General features: G+C 43.5%; 1 protein-coding gene across 1 annotated transcript in view; it reads left to right on the top strand.

Moving 5' to 3' along the window:
• The window catches only part of LOC146866270 (alcohol dehydrogenase 1-like), a 300,864-nt gene that overhangs the window by 263,667 nt on the left and 20,223 nt on the right, over nucleotides 1–16,974 (top strand). Inside the window, exon 8 of the mRNA XM_085635173.1 lies at nucleotides 3,652–3,790. Within this exon, the coding sequence (XP_085491299.1) occupies nucleotides 3,652–3,790 (139 nt within the window). The remainder of the gene's footprint in view (nucleotides 1–3,651; nucleotides 3,791–16,974) is intronic.

The raw sequence follows: 16,974 nt of genomic DNA, 5'->3' as shown, positions 1-16,974 counted from the left end.
CCAACCGCCACCACCATTCAAGTCCTATGTAACAACCTATCAGACTTCTTCAGCAACAAAATTGTAACTATGTACAAATATTTTGACACTCAGCCATTCCCCAGCAGCCTCACCACCAACCTACAGATGGAAGACACTGGAAATGCCATGACCACATAGAAACCAATCACCACAAAATAAACTTTTACTATAATGAGAACCATAGACTCTTGGAACCTGGCAGACCTATGTCCCCATAACATCTACATCAAGGTGGCCTCCTCAATCAGCGAGATGCTCACCTGCATCCTAAATGCTTCCATTGCCACTGACACCTTCCTAGAAGCCTGGACACACGCAGTAGTCAACACACTCCTAAACAACCCCTCTTTAGACCCCATCCACCTAGCAAAGTACTGCCCAATCTCTCTCTTATCACACCTCTCTAAGGTCACACAAAAAAGCAATCAACAAGCGACTTGTGGACTATCTTGAGGAACACCTGCTGCTAGACACCACACAGCCCTCCTCACAGCAGCAGATGACAGTAGGACAATCCTTGATTGAAGGGAAACAGTGGCCCTCATGCTGCTTGATCTCTCGGCAGCTTTCAACACAGACTCCAACTCCACATTGATCAGAAGACTGCATGAGACCAGCATCCAAGGACACACCTCACCTGAATCTGTTTCTTTCTAACTGGAAATTCCAGGATGTCCACATGCCACCTTACACTTAAGAAGCTAGGAACCTTATTGGTAGAGCAACCCAAGGATCTTCACCAAGCCAGACCCATTTCACCATCAATCAATCAGGGAATAGTAAGCGCGCTACTCACCCGTGAGGGTCTCAAGGCGCTGAGGTGGGGTCCGCAGATCTGTTTAGCCGAAGAGCCAGGTCTTGAGGGTCTTCCTGAAGGTGTTCAGGGAGGGGGGACGTCTGAAGTCTGCCTGTAGCTTGTTCTAGGTCTTAGCTGCAATGTGAGAGAGGATCTTCCGCCTGCTCTAGCTCTGTGGATGCGCAGGGTTTCAGCCAGTGTGAGGTTGGATGATCAGAGGTTTCTTTTGGGTACGTGGAAGTTGATTCTGTCGTTGAGGTATTTGGGTCCGTTGTTGTGTAAGCATTTGTAGGCGTGAGTGAGGATTTTGAAAGTGACTCTTTTCTCCACGGGGAGCCAGTGGAGACTTCATAGGTGTACGTCTTTCCATTGGATAACACCATCAGAACTCACAAAGGCACCATACTCACCTGCGCAGACGATACACAACTAATACAGTCTCTCACAGACTTGACACCCAGGACCAGAATCAACTCTGCCACCTGCATAACCACAGTGGCCACCTGGTTAAAGTCCAACTGCTTCAAACTATGCTGGGACAAGACCGAAATACTGATTTTCCAAAAGAAGACCTGACCGTGAGACTCCATCTGGTGGCCGACAGACCTAGGGCCTACACCCAGCCCCACTGTCCAAGTAAAAAACCTAGGGACCACCTTAGACATTCAGATCTACATAATGAGCCAGGTCAACTCTGTTGCCACAATCTGTTGCCATATCCTGAAGAGCTCCTCTTTCACCAGAAGTAAGTGAGACATGCTATCTGCTTCCAGCAGCCAATATCCCATCAATCAGATGACGATGACAAACTGCAAAGGCAGGAGGGAGGGGGCCCGAGGTCCAATGGGATCCACCCGGCAATTTTTCAAACAGAATGCGGAATTTTGGGCTGAAGTAATGGAGACACTCTTCTCTGAAATAAGGCAATGCAGTGCAAGTCTGGCCTTCTGGAGGGGCTCAATAATCTCTCTGATATTTAAAAGCGATGATAAGTCCCTGACAAAAAACTGCTGCCTAGTGGTCCTCAGAGACTATGAGGTGAAATACTTTGCAGGAACACTATTAGAGGAACTCTATATGTTGGCCACAGAGAGTGATAATACCACTCAATCAAACAAGGTTTTCAAAGTCCTCCGGCATGATAACCAATAACTTGGCCAGGTCATTGCTAATTGATAAGGCAAAACTTTAAAACTAGTGTTACATCTTTGCTTTATTGACTTCAAAGCAGCCTTTGACCATGTGAATCGAGGTAGGCTTTGGAGCAAATTAGCACACTGGGGATTTCTCAGACTCTGTTGGACCACTCAATCAAACAAGGTTTTTAAAGTCCTCCGGCATGATAACCAACATCTTGGCCATGTCATTGCTAAAAGCACTAAAACTACTGTTACATTTATGCTTTATTGACTTCAAAGCACCCTTTGACCTTGTGAAACGAGGTAGGCTTTGGAGCAAATTGGCACGCTGGGGATTTCCCAGACTCTGTTGGACCTGCTAATAACCTTTCATACAGACACATGGGTACAGGTAAAGCTGGGTGACGGCTTGTTCTTATCAAGACGTATACCAACTAGTAAGGAGCTAAATCAGAGGTGCGTCTTGGCTCCAACCCTATTCAAACTCTTCTTAGCGGACTTGACGCAGGCTCTCAATGCCTGCAATTCTCACGCTTCAAGGCTAGGAGGCCTATTGTTGTCGAGTCTCCTCTACGCGGACGATGTACTTCTGGTCAGTCACACAGATGTCGGCTTACAGCATCTTCTCACTACACCTCAGGAATAGGATGATTAGTAGTTGTGTAAGTACAATGGCAATGTGTTGTGCAAACTGGGGTGGCCTCCTGATGAGGGCCCTGGCACTTATTCTTTTACAAATTAAGCGCATCACAAAGTTGAAGTTCTACTATCTGTTTCATTATGCTGAAAGGTTTCCATGGACTGCTTTTAAGGCCAAGCAATGTTTTTCTACTCTTAAAGTTTTATTGCTATGCAATGGTCAGTCAATATTGCTCCTAGGGGCTGTCAACAACATGGGTCATCCTTTTAATGTTGCACTACACGTATTTAAGGTTTTATTACCTGTTTTAGTCTGTAAAGGCTTTTAGGGGTTCATTGTATGGCCATGTAAAGTTATTTTACTTTGCTAGGATATTATGGATTGTTTTCACTGTTATGTAATAATTTTCAGTAACTATGCTAATAAACTAAACTTGAACTAGAACTATCCTGAGGATGTGCCACAAATCTTCAAGTGGCTACCAGATAACACCAGCAAAACAATCACACAGGCCATCATAAACAGCAGACTTGACTACGGCAATGCACTATATGCTGGAGTCATCAAACAACCTACTACGCACATCCACATTACACTACACCTCAGGATGCTCCACTGACTCCCTATTGTCAAGCACAGTCAATTCAAACTCCTCACACACACATACAAAGCAGTACACAACATGGGCCCTACCTAACTCAACAGCCACATACACTTCCACCAATCCACAAGACACCTTACTCAGGGAACTCTCACTGGCACACTTACCCTGCATGCACAAATGCAGCGAAGGAGGTTGGTCTTTCTCAATCATCTCCCCCAAAGCATGGAACAACCACCCACGGCACATCAGAGCCTCCTCAACACTTCTTGAGTTCTGCAAGAGGCTTAAGGCCTGGCTTTTCAAATAATCTCTAGGGATACCCCCATCTATTCACCTGTGAAGTGCCTGGATACCCTCATACGTGTTTAGCAGTTTATACAAATCTGCATAACATAATGTACCATACCACTCTACCAATATTTTAGCTTTATCAATGTTTCTTGATTTTTAGGCTTCAAGAGTAGAGACAGCGTCCCGCGAATGGTAACTGACTACTTGACAAAGAAGTTTAAACTGGATGAGCTTATCACTCACACTTTACCATTTGAGAAGATCAATGAGGGATTTGAACTGTTGCGTGGTGGAAAGTGGTAAGTTAATGTTCAATATGTTGTACTGGAAAGAGCAGCGTGAGAACATGGTCCATCACTGTTAGAGTGCATATCAATAAAAATAAAATGCATTAGAAAGAATGTCTTGGAGTTAATGTTTTTAAAATGAATTTGCTGTGATGGCACTAGAGGCCGATTTTAAAATATTCAGCACGTTACTACTTTAGTGAATGCTTCCGATCTCAAGTAACGCTCACAGAAACAAAATAGAGCCACCTGAGGGCCAGCTTCCACTTTGAAGAAAAGCTGTCTCAGTGCACATTATCTCGCGAGCAGGTGCTCCCTAAAAAAATTAGACAGCTATTCCTAATACTTTAAAATGGTTCCCGATTTCAAGACAGCTACTGATGCCCTCAATGCGGAGCATCAATTGGCATTTTGATAGCATATAGAATACTGTTGTAGTCCATCAAGTGTAATTATTTGCATCTAAGTTCTGTGCTTGAAAATGGCATAGAATTGAATCATCACATACCACACCAATGTGTGTAACAGCACAATTCTGTAAGCAAATCTAATTGTGTCTTTAACTGGCAAGGTGGGTGGCACCTTGTCTGTGTATGATGCAGACCTCCTTTCGTGGATAAGAGAGGAAGGAAGAGGATCTCAGTAGTCTGATAGTAGTAGACGAGACCAGTACACACAGACATGTGGTGCATGTGCATGTGCGGTTTCTTCAATGTGCCCTAAAAGTAACTGTGTGCAGGTGCATGCATGTGTGTGTGTTTGTGTGGGTGCACGTGTGTCCGTGGTTCTGTATAGGTGACAGAAGTAGGATAAGGGACTCATCTGCCAATGAAAGGATTTTTTCTGGGACTGAGGGTGATGGCAAAATGTTTTTACCTTATTTCTGACAAGAGCTTGATCCAGCTTCCAGGCCCCACATTCTCATCCTCACACCGAGATTCTCCCCTTTAAAACACAAAGCATTGACCTAAACTGGACAGTGAACACAGGCCATATGTGTCTGTGTATGTGCCTGTCCCTGCGACTACCTCTTTCTCCACTTTCCTTTCACAAGCAGTTGTAGCTCCTCCCTGCCCTCTGTGTTGTGCTTTCTTGACTGGGTGCTTCTGCAAAGACCTTTCCTTGCTTAAGGATTCAGAGAGCTAAATGATGCAACCTATGAGAGGCCTAGTGCCACATCAAGTGATAGGGTGAGTCCCCTTTTCAACCCTGGGAGTGGCTGTCTGGCACTACATCCGTGTCTTGGGGAAGCCCTACAAATATGCTAGGATTGGCTTTTGCTAAACTGGGAAGATGAGATTCCATGAGGAATGTCACTGTGCATGTCCTTGGCTGTGCTTGTATGTGCTTGTGTATGTGCTTGTATTTGTGTATGTCTGTGTTAGAGGGATTGTCTGCCTTTTTATCTATATTTGTGCTGTTTAATCATAAATATGCACGTGAGTTGTGATGGAAGGATGTTTATAGGAGACATCACTAACATGATAGGGACTATCAGATGGAGTCTCTGCTGGCCACTTCATCATACTACGGGAGTTCTGGAACAACTTAAGGGACTATGGTCCAGATGTTCGAAATTCTTATTTTGCATTTCCTAAAAAGCAATTCTGTAGGAATCGCTATTTAGGAAATACAAACAGCCTCATGCATCAAGCCAAAATCCAGTCGGTAAAATACCGATTCGCTAATAGCTCCCGGTATTGAGTTAAAAATACCCAATCCCAATGCATCAACCCAAAAGCAAAAATTGCTATTTAAGGAATCCTTAAATAGCGATTCCTTAAATAGCGATAGCACTTAAGGAATCCCAAATTGAGATTCCTTAATTTAAGGAATCTCAATTTGGGATTCCTTAAATGCAATGCATGAAAGTTAAAAAATTAGCGAATTCGCTAATAGGGGGAGCAAATTACCATGAAGATGAACTGCATGGTAATTTGCTAAAAGTTTGAAAAATGCACTTTTGTGCATTTTTCAAATTTCATGTTGCACACACACATGCCCTTAGAGCATGTGTATGTGCAACATATGTGCACATATCAATTTCAGGGGTGCAATAGGGTGTCATTTTGACACCCTTGCACCCTTGAAATTGCATGAGCAATTTGCGAGAACCTACTGGTACTCGCTATTTGCTCATGCAATCTCCAATTCATTCCTATGGGCCTGGAGGCCCATAGGAATGATTGGGATGGCATTCCTTAATTGCTACTCGCAATTTGCTAGTAGCAATTAAGGAGAGTTAAGGAATCGCTATTTGACTAGCGATTCCTACATGCATAGCCTTTTGCTATTCCTTATTAGCGATTCCTTATTTTTCGCTAATAAGGAATCGCAAATGGCATTGTTGATGCATGTGCCCCAAAATGATATGTACAAAATGTGCATGTTCCTAAAAGCGATCCCTACTCTGTAGGGATCGCTTTTAGGAAATCGGGAATAGGAAATGCTATGGCATTCCCACCTATGGGCCAAATTGGAAATGGTTTATATTTCCTAAATTGCGATTTCCTAATAGGAAATCGCGATTTAGGAAATCCAAATGCAAGGGTGTCTCTGGCCTTAAGGCCCCAATGGAGGCACCGCAAAATTTGTAGTGCACATGTAATGCACATATGCCCTAGGGACATATGTGCGCTTCATGTCACATTAAAAAAAGAATGCATGGTTACCCTCGACTTTGAGTTGTTGGTAACAGCATTTCCTAAATGCCCGATTTGCATTTAGGAAAAGCTTTGTACATGTGCTTTAGGAATCACAAATAGGTAATCCTTATTTGCGTTTCTTAAATTGCGGTCGCAATTTGTGATTTCTACTGGGTAGAAATCACAAATTGTAACCTGTTTTTGGCCTTTGTACATATGAAAAGGCTGTTTTGCATTTCTTAACAGGCCAAAATTGTGATTCAGCCCGTTAAGAAATTAAAAAGCTTTCGTGCATCTGGCCCCAAATGAATAAAGAGGGCATTGTCGATATCTGGTCGTGACGTTTAATATGTGGTGGTCGACCCAGCAAAAGATGTTCATCTTTAAGCATTGTGCAGAGATCTCTGCCATAAGGTGGGCTCCCCACAGCTGTCATACAATTGTTATTGTTGCAATAGGTGGGTGATTCCAATTCTGGTACCTGGTGGTCACCCATGGCGTTATGTTGCCTATATCGCACAGCCTTTAAAACGTGGGTCTTTACCATACAGTCTTTACAATGCAAGCAAGTATCACGCAGGCCATTTCCAGCATGGGACCAAACTTTAATGACATAACTATTAGAAATGTTAGTTATACCTTAAATTTATTATTCATGTACCACCTTTAAATGACTATACCTTTATTTACTCTTTCTATAGCAACCAAAAATAAACAACAGAAATAACATAAATTCTAAACAAATACGTTATATGTATAATTTATACTACACCTTCAAATTGCTATAACTCATGCATCTCTGTCACACTGTTGTCAGCTCTGTCGCTGCACTACATTATCTATAACTCCACCATGCACTGTGTTCTCACAAATAATGTGATTGTGATGTCATAAGTGTTGTGAATATTATAATTTCACATGGCATTTTTGATATAACATGGAAGGGTGTAACCAGTGCATAGAGAAAGCACCACATAGAGGAAAGTGGCATATATTGGAGTGTGGTAGTGTGTAGTAGAGTACAGTGGAGTAGCGTGTAGTAGAGTGGCATAGAGTAGAATGGAGTACAGTGGAGTGGCGTGGAGTAGAGGGGCATAGAGTAGAATGGAGTACAATGGAGTGTAGTGGCATACAGTTGAATGAGGTAGAGTGGAGTGGCATGGAGTGGAGCAGAGTAGAGTAGATTGGAATAGCCTATAGGGGGCTGGCATACAGTTTAGTGGCATAGAGCTGAGCGGCGTAAAGTGGAAGAGTGTACAGTGACGTGGTGTACATTGGAGTAGGTAATACTGCAGTGATGTAGAGTGAACTGGTGTAGAGTGTAATCACATAGGGCCATATGTAGGTGGCCTAACATTTGCCACTTCATAAATACCGAATTTTACCGATTCGGTATTTATGAAGTGGTAAATGCTATGTAGGTAATCCATCGGTAATATTTACCGATTCGGAATGGCTCGGTATTTTAGAATCGGTATTTACCGATTCGGTAATGGTAACTGGCTTCCCATTGATTCCTATGGGCCAGGAGGCCCATAGGAATCAATGGGAAGCCAGTTACCATTACCGAATCGGTAAATACCGATTCGGTAATGGGGGGAGCACAATCAAGGGTGGCAGGGTGTCACAGTGACACCCTGTTGCACCCCTGATTCCTGCATGTGTGCACATGTGGCACACATACATGCCCTAAGGGCATGTATGTCTGCCACATTGCACACTTCTAAGTGCCAAAAAATGCTTTTTCAAAGCCATTCGTCATTTACCACCAACTTTTAGTTGGTGGTAAATAACAAATCCACACAACACCCACACACTCCCCGTACATCTCATTTCAGGATTCGGTATTTACCGAATCGGTAAAATTACCGATTCGGTAATTTTACCGATTCGGTAAATTACCGAATCCTGAAATGTCCCCCCTACATACCAAAAGCCTGAATACAGGTCGGTAACGGGATTTTTACCGAAAATCGGCCGTTACCGACCGGTATTAGGCTACCTACATGTGGAGTGCCAAACAGTAGAGTGGCATATAGTGGAGTGATATAGAGTGCAGTGGTGTACAGTGTGGTGTCGTATACTGGAGTTGCACAGAGTGGACTAGCATAGAGTGTAGTGGTGTAGAGTGGTGCTGCATAAAGTAGAATAGCACAGCATGAAGTGGCATATAGTGGGCTGGTGTTCAGTGGAGTGAAATACACTGGAGTGCCATAGATTGCAGTGGCAAATAGTGTGATAGCATACAGTGGAATGGTGTAAAGTGGGGAAGAGTGTAGTGGGTGGAGTCGAATTCAATGGAATGGCATACAGTGGAGTGGTGTACAGTGGAGTGGCGTAGAGTGGAGTGGCGTAGAGTGGAACATTATAGATTGGAGTGGCATAGAGTAGAGTGGCTTACACTGGAAAGTGTAGAGTGAAGTGGCATACAGTGGAATGTTACAGTGTGGAGTGGAGTAGATTGGAGTAGTGAAGCCTGGGTGACGTAGAGTGGAGTGGCATAGAGTAAAGTAGCATAGAGTGCAGTGCTGTAGAGTGGATTGTGTTAGAGTGAAGAGAGATAGAGTGTGCTGGTGTACAGTGTAATAGCATAGAGTGGAGTGGCATAGTAGAGTGACATAGAGCTGAGTGGTGTAGAGTGGAGTCGTGTATAGTGGAGTGACATAGAGTGGAGTGGTATACACTGGGGTAGTGTTCACTGGAGTGGTGTAGAGGGGAAATAGTGTTGAGTGTAGCGGAAAAAGTGGAGTGACAAAGTGGCATGGAATATAGTGGAATAGCGTAAAGTGAAGTGGAGTACAGTGGAGTGGATTAGAGTAGAGAGGCATAGAGTGGATTGGCGTGGAGTGAAATATCGTACAGTGGAGTGGAGTACAGTGGAGTGGGGTAGAGTGGAGTGGCGTATAGTCAAATAGCATAGAGTTGAGCGGTGTAGAGTGTAATTGCTTGGATAGGAATAGCGTATAGGGGAGTGGTGTAGTGTGGAGTGGGGTATATTGGAGGGGCACAGTGTGAAATGGCATAGAATGGGGTGGTATATATTGGAGTGAGGTAAAGTGTAGTGGCATACGGTGGACTAGTGTAGAGTGGAGTGGGTTAGAATGGAGTAGAGTAGAGTAGAATAGCAAATAGTGGGGTGACAAACATTGAAAAAGGATAGAGTGGAGTGGTGTAGGGTGGAATACCAAAGAGTGGAGTGGTGGAGACTGGATACGTACAGTGGAATAGCATAGAGTGGAGTAGCGTAATGTGAAGTAGACACAGTGGATTTACATAGACTGAAGTGACATAGAAGGGAATGGCTTAGATTGGAATAGCATAGATGGAGTGGCAGAGAGTGGAGTTGGGTAAAGAAGAGTGCTGTAGAGTGGTATGGCATACAGTGGAATAGCGTATACTGGAGTGACGTAGCGTATAGTGGCACAGATAGATAATTTTTATTGCACAATTAATTAAAATCATTGCCATCAAGCTTAGTAAGAATCAGTATAACATGCATGAATTCCAATGTTAAAAGGAATGTGACAGTATAAACTATTAATCTAAAAATGTTTTTAAATCACATTGTTGGCTATAGAGGCATGAAGATCAAAACAATTAACACAGTGTTGTGCATTATAATTCTATATGATTGTCGGAGTCCAGCTTGGCTTTTACAGCAGTCAAGAATTTCATGAAACGTGCCGCCAGCTGCACTGAGTTGCCTTTCATGCACTCTACCAGGACTGCCTGGCATGTCAGAATGTTTAAAATACGCCAGATGGGGCGAAGCCAATAGATTCTCAAAGGGCGCAGCTTCTCACAGATGCACATTATATGAATTAATGATTCCTCTTCTCCCCCACATGCTCAGCACTGTGTGGCTACGATTTCTTTGTACCCGTGGCCATGCTTGTATGCCAATAGTGGAATGAAGCCGAACTGTAGCCACATTAGTTGACACTTCATTATTGGTTTTAAGGGAGAGGACAGGTAATGTGGCAGGCCCCCGCTGTTATATAATTTTGATTCCCAGCTTCCATGACTTAGATTTTTCAAGGTTATTGCATCACTATCAGCCAACATTATTTTTGCTTGTTTTGTTAAGAGTTTTGCTGCTGAAGGAATGGGCATAGGTACCATATTTCATGGGCTTCCAATACTTCAATGGAGTGTGTTAAAAAGTCATTCCAGGTTGACCCGGGTTTGTTTATCATTAACCATATGTGCTTCCTTAGCGAGTTGTCCCGTGCTTGTTTGGCTTTTAGGCAATATGCCATAAACCTGGCTTTTAGTATCCACTTTTGTGATGACAAATTGAATTCCATGCGAATTTGCGCATGGGAGATAGAGGAAGGTAAGAAAAATACTTTACGGAAGCAGGCTGACTAAGCTCTGTCCAGCCACGGTCACATCTTTTCTTTGAAGGATATTGCGCTATGGGCCACTGATGGTAGAAATTTTGAACCCCTTGCCTGAATTAGGGGAGTAAGATCAGGTGGGCTCATGGTTTTCCTTGCTCTACAGAAGGCCCCATCCAATGATTGTGCCAAACCTTGCATTTCGGTGAAATGAGGGGACTGCCTTCCTTTATCAATCCATACTCCCAGGTACTTGTAGGCTGTGACTATCTCAATGGGTTTACCGTCAACATGCCATGCGCATCTCCTCTTTGTTTGTCTGGAAATTATAATTGTCTTTGTTTTTGCAATGTTTATTTTCAGATTGTTTACTTTACAATATAATGACAATACAGTTAAGAGCCACTGCTGCCTGATCGGAGTTTGGTCGAGCAATATGGCATCATTCAGGTATTGCAGCAATTTGATTTTGATTCCGGCGAGTTTAGGGGGAAACGCTCGGTCATCAGCTAGATAATCTGGTAAATCCGCCAAGTATAGATTGAAGAACATTGGGGCCAGTATGCATCCTTGCTTTAATCCTTTGTTGGTTTTTTATTTTTTGGGTCGCGGACCAGCCAGTAGACACTCTGATCTTGACCCAGGTTTCCGAGTATAAGGCAACCAGTGCATTTAATAGTGTGTTGTCGATGCCCCAGTTTTTTAATTTCATCCACAATCTTGGGCGGGCCACGCTATCGAAAGCTATTTGAAAATCGATATATGGTAGATAGAGAGGCCTCCCTTTTCTTGCAAGCGTTGTTCAAATCAGATGTGGCATACAGTCCAAAGTATCTTCAATGTTAGATACCTTTCAGAAGTCTGTTTGCGTGTGCGGGATCAGATTACGAGCCTCAGCCCAAGCCATCAGTTCTTTTAGTAGTGTGCTAGCACAGCACTTCCCATCTACATCTAGGAGAGCGATCATAAGGTAATTTTCTGAGTTAGATCGCAAGCCTTTTTGGTATATTGGGACTAAGAGGAAGCCCCTCCGTAACTCAGGGATGTTTCTTCCCAACCTGTACTCCTAAAATAAGGGCATCAAAATTGTGGCCCATTTACGAGCCATCCTTTTATACACTATGGGCGGAATACCATTTGGGCCTCCAGGTCGCATTTTATTAATGAGGTGCATAATCATATTGGGAGTTATTTTTTATTGGTCATACGGTCGATTTTGTGACTCCATGCTCCTTGGTATGTTGTTGGTTGCCCTCATATTAGGGAGTATGCTGTTATCACTACATGACTCCACGTAGAGGGTTTCTATGTGGTTTTCCCACGCTGTGGGAGAGATATTTGTGGTTGTAGGTTGCTGATTTGATTTGAAGCAATTATTCATCCACTTCCAAAATCGATTCTGATCTTGTGACGTTATTATTTCATATTCTTTATTCCAGTGATTTTCTTCAACCATTCTCTGGAACGAGAATTTTGCTTTCCTGTAGTTCCTGCGCTTTACTGCAACCTTTGCCTGAACTGATCTATGTTCAGACGTGTCATTAATGGTTTTTCGCATGATGTTGTTTAATTTGCACTTTGTTATCACTATTAATTGTTTTTGTTTTATGTGATGATCATCTTTTGAAGGTGATTTATTAGACATTGGCTTCATATCGGTGGCTATTTGTTCCTTTATCTCTTGTAAAAGGGGTTCCCATGATTTTGTCAAGGTTAAATCGCCATCATCCTGGGTTACTCTGTTCAGGACTGATTCCACTTCTTTGTTGATTTTTTGTTTATATTCTATCGACCACGTTATTTTTGTTATTGGTTCCAGATTTTCCTCCTCACTGATCAGTTTGATTTTTGGCCGGTTGCATTGCGAGGATAGTATGTCACAGGCGATAATTGCATGGTCGCTTGCCACAGAGGGAATTACAACAAAATCTTGTGGTGCGTTTAATTGGGGAATCGAAATCCAGATGTAATCCAGTGTGGTCAGTCTAGAGTGGGAGAAATGAGTGTAAGCTGCTGGCGCATCAGTAGATGATCTTCCAGTTAGGATTCGAAGCCCCAGGTGGTTTAAATAGGCTAACAGTTTAAGTCCATGATTGTCTTTACGTTGGTACTGACTGCTTATTTCTGGAAGAGACCAGGTGGAGTCATCCAAAGCTACCAGGGAGGAATTTATGTCTGATCCATTAGGTTAGTATTGAAATATTGAAATCACCCAATATTATCCATAGATCATCTGGGCGTTCAGAGTGAAGTTCACTTATTACTGGGAGCATTCTACTTAGCGTTGTTTCTCTTTTAGGTTTAGATGGATGAAGATAAATGCAGCCTAGGATCATAGGGTGCTGGTCCTGGCTGGGTATATCAGGTTTTGAGAACCTTGCCTTAAGAAATAGGTAGTCACCGTTTCCCGCACAAAGTAGGGATACCTGGACTGCCAAGTTGTTTTTGACATAGATTGGCACCACTCCCGAGGCGCGGCCCCCTGCATGTGAAGGGTTGCGTTTGATTCATAGGCGGTATAGTCCAGCCATGGGGTTGAACGCAGGGCCCAAGTTTCTTGCACTGCTATGATGTCGTATCTCTTCAAGAGTTGTATTTCGTCCATTTTGTCTTCATCGTCAGTTAGACTCTGGATGTTCCAAGAACAGATTTTTAGCTTGGAGGCGGGTTTGTTCTTGTTGAATCTGTGACCTAAGTTGTCAGGGATGAGAATTTAGGGCACGTGATACCCAGGTCCAGTCTTTGGTGTCTTTCCCCTTAGCCAGGCATATGTGTTTTCCCCCTTCTGGGTCCTTTGTGATTTGTATTAGACCTTCATTCCACAGACTAGTTCTCGGTCCACCTTTAGTGCCATGAAGGAGGGAGCCGGTTGCAGGATTTGTCGCATTCTTACTATACTTTCTGTCTTGTGATTTTCTTTCTTGTTTTGAATGCTGCGCTGTAACGGCTCCTTTTTAGGTCTCGCGAGCCAAAGGCTCGAAGAGACATTTTATATGTGGGATTTTCAAAGTGCTACCCAGTCTTTTGGCTGGCCTAAACCTTGAGTGCACGATCACATGCACGTGTACAGCTGCTCCCACTCCCCCCTCCCTTCTCTATAGCTTTGGCTCCTTTGTTTTTTATTACACCCTCCCTTCTCTCCCCGCCGTTTTCACACTACCCCCTCCCTTCTAATCAGTTTCCTTTCTGCTTGCTTGATCGCGTTTCCGAACACTTTAACTACAGCGCTCGCGCCCCTGCTTTCACTTTTGCCGTGTCTGCGATCACTTTATTTTTCTTTCCCTCTTAGCCCTCAGCCCCAGGTACTTATGCACACTGTTCTTTGCAACAAGTCAGTGCTTGACAAGTTTGTTCTCAGCAAAGGTCTGCTTTTTATATCTTTATGCCTGTGGTGTCAAGAATTTCAGCATAGCATTCCCCAAAGCACCCCATGACCCCCTCCCTCCTCTCTCATCGTGCTCCCTCCTTCCACTCAGTATTGAGCATGTGCCCCAGTGCCTTCAGAGGAAACCAGGACTCTTCAATCTTTTTAGCACAAAGTCCGCTAATCTCATTTTACCCCCCTGCCCCCCCACACCCACCCACCGTGTTGGTCCGTCACCTATTGCTTTCGGAGAGAGTTATATGGCTGCAATAAAGCACAGGAATGCATCAATAGCAGTGTCAGCATGCATGAATCATTGTAATGTAAACTTAGTAGGCAGTATCCTGACTCCAAGAGGGCACTTGCCCTGCCCCCACCACCATGGACCCCATGGCCTGCGCTGACCCTGTCACCATGACCCCCATGCTCAGGGTCATTGTCAGCCGATAGGTCGCTCTTCGGGCCCCTGAAGCCGCTTTTGCAGACCCATTATCAGCTTTTCACGCTGCACCCTCTGGCTGTGATGCAACAAAAGGAGCTGTAAGGGCGCTCTCTCCACCCCCAGAGGGCAGCCACTTATCCTGATAGTGGGCACTTACTGGGCAATAGTATCTCCGTCCCTGCGAAGGGGATTTACAGAAATGAGGATTTAATGGCAGAAATGCCCATTTCCGGTCCAATTGGACATCAAGGTCCCATATAGTCACCAAGCTTTAGCGCATCAAGCTAGGAACTGCACAGGCCAACTTGATATGGCAGGGGTCACATTTGTATTGACTCAACCTTTCAATTTTAACGTTCGCTTCCTGCCCTACCTGTTACGAAAACATAGCCTCCCTGCCCCTGAGAATGTGTGAACATAGTGTGGTTCTCTTGTAAAGCGCTCTAATGCCCCTGAAGAAAGTTGGCGCTACATAAAGCACCAATATATATATATGATTGTATTATTAAAAAGCAAAACCACAATAATCAGTTTGTAGAGAGACACTTAAGCTGGAAAGCCAGATTTGTAACACCTCACATCTACAATTGGGACAGTCGCAGAGTTCCACTATATGGTTGACTAGTAATTTGTGACAATGTCGGCCTGGCTTTTAGCAGCAAGTTGAGGTCTGTGACTTATAGTTTCAATTTTAACATAACCAGTCCACTAAAATATTAAAAGTCTGACTAAAAGTGCCATATACAGCTTTTCGGCAGTCAGCGGACCAAACGCGTTCCTGAATTAAACGGTGTGCTCCTTTAATTCTAGACACATCTTCAGTGCCTGGGTACCCTCCTGGCTGATTAGCCGCTACACAAGTCCCTATTGATTGATTGTAAATAGCTTCTCTTTAATCGCTCCTCCTGAGGCTATATGCTTATGACTTGATAGCTAGAGTAAACATGAACTTTTCACTAAGTATAACCGGTCAGCCGGTCTGTCCCAGAGTCTTTCTTTTCTTCTTTTTTATTTATATAGTGCTTACTATCCCCCTGACGAGGCGATACATTTGGAAACTAAATGCCGTATTTTTGTCACCATATTTCCACAGCATATGGCCTAGGCAGATCAACCGTCGCAACGGGGGAACCATGCATGGCTTAGAACTGCATGAAAACTGCTAATACTCACAAACTAGAACAATAGCTCAGTGAGAGAATGTGACAGTGGCAGAGAGCCGCATGCCACCTTCAGCCACCTTAAAACCAGGTGAGGCATTCAGCAGACAAAGAACATCAGGTCCAGCCTGGTTGCAGAAGCTCTCCACCCTTAGTGACTGGATGACTTCCTGGTCCGGGCTCTCACAGGACCGACCCCTCATATATGGAAACCTTAAAAAGTCCCATGTTTAGGGTGACGAGAAGGCTTCATCGCAGAAGACATGTTTACATTCCTGGACTTTGTTTCTTACGTCTTTATGAGCCGTGTCGGTCCGATTGGCTCAATGAAAATAAACCAAGACTACAACTCCCAGAATGCACCAATATGCCAAATCAAAACTGACAAAGTTGTGTCTGGCTGACATGGAGTTATCTAGTCGCCCTACCCAGGCTTATAGTGCATTAGGGAGAAACACTGATGCTACCCCAAAACACCAGAAGGTGATCTTTAAAAAAATTAATATCTTTTCATAGCCACCAACTCCCTTACCAGAAAAATAAAATCAACTAAATCTTTCCCTTTATTATCATGTTTATGTTTGCTTTGCTTGTGATGTTATTGGCTTGTTCTTGCAATGCAAACAATTCTGCTGCTGGACATGAACATACAGTTGAACTTAAAAGGTCAGAGGTCAGCCTTTAGATCTCAGCGTCGGCTTGCAGTCTGTCTGGCATGTGTTGTGCTCTCAAAATAATGTTTTGAAGAACGAGAGCAGGAGACGGGGTTCCCGAAATATTATCACAGATGGGTGGCATTTTTAATCATATCTGTAACAAAGTGAGGCACTAAGCTGTCCCATTTAACACCATCCGCCATTATTGGCTATTAGCAAACAGCATTCTGGGACTAGTAGTTTTCTCTTTACAGTTGGAAGCATGAAACAAGAATGGCAGCATGCTGCTGGGTAAGAAACGGGGCTGGTATAAGGTGTCACACCTGACTTTGGGGCACCTCAGCTGACCAACTAAGACGACCTAACAGAATTTAAACGTATCTACATCACTGCTATGTTACCACTGTATGCCAGTTTGTAAGATTTTACACACAGCAGTTACTTGAAGAAAGATTACCACAAACGATAATATAAAAGTTACTGCTTTGGACTATTTTGTGTTTATCTAAGCACTTTATATAATGGGTTTTACCCAATCGAATTAGTTAGTGCCAGCGTATCGACTTTGGAAGAATGAAGAGCTCAATTG

Source organism: Triturus cristatus, chromosome 2_1 (genome assembly GCF_964204655.1).
Source record: "Triturus cristatus chromosome 2_1, aTriCri1.1, whole genome shotgun sequence".
NCBI classification, from domain to species: Eukaryota; Metazoa; Chordata; class Amphibia; order Caudata; family Salamandridae; genus Triturus; species Triturus cristatus.
The sequence above is the reverse complement of the archived record's forward strand: the minus strand, read 5'-3'. Positions and strand labels throughout refer to the sequence as shown.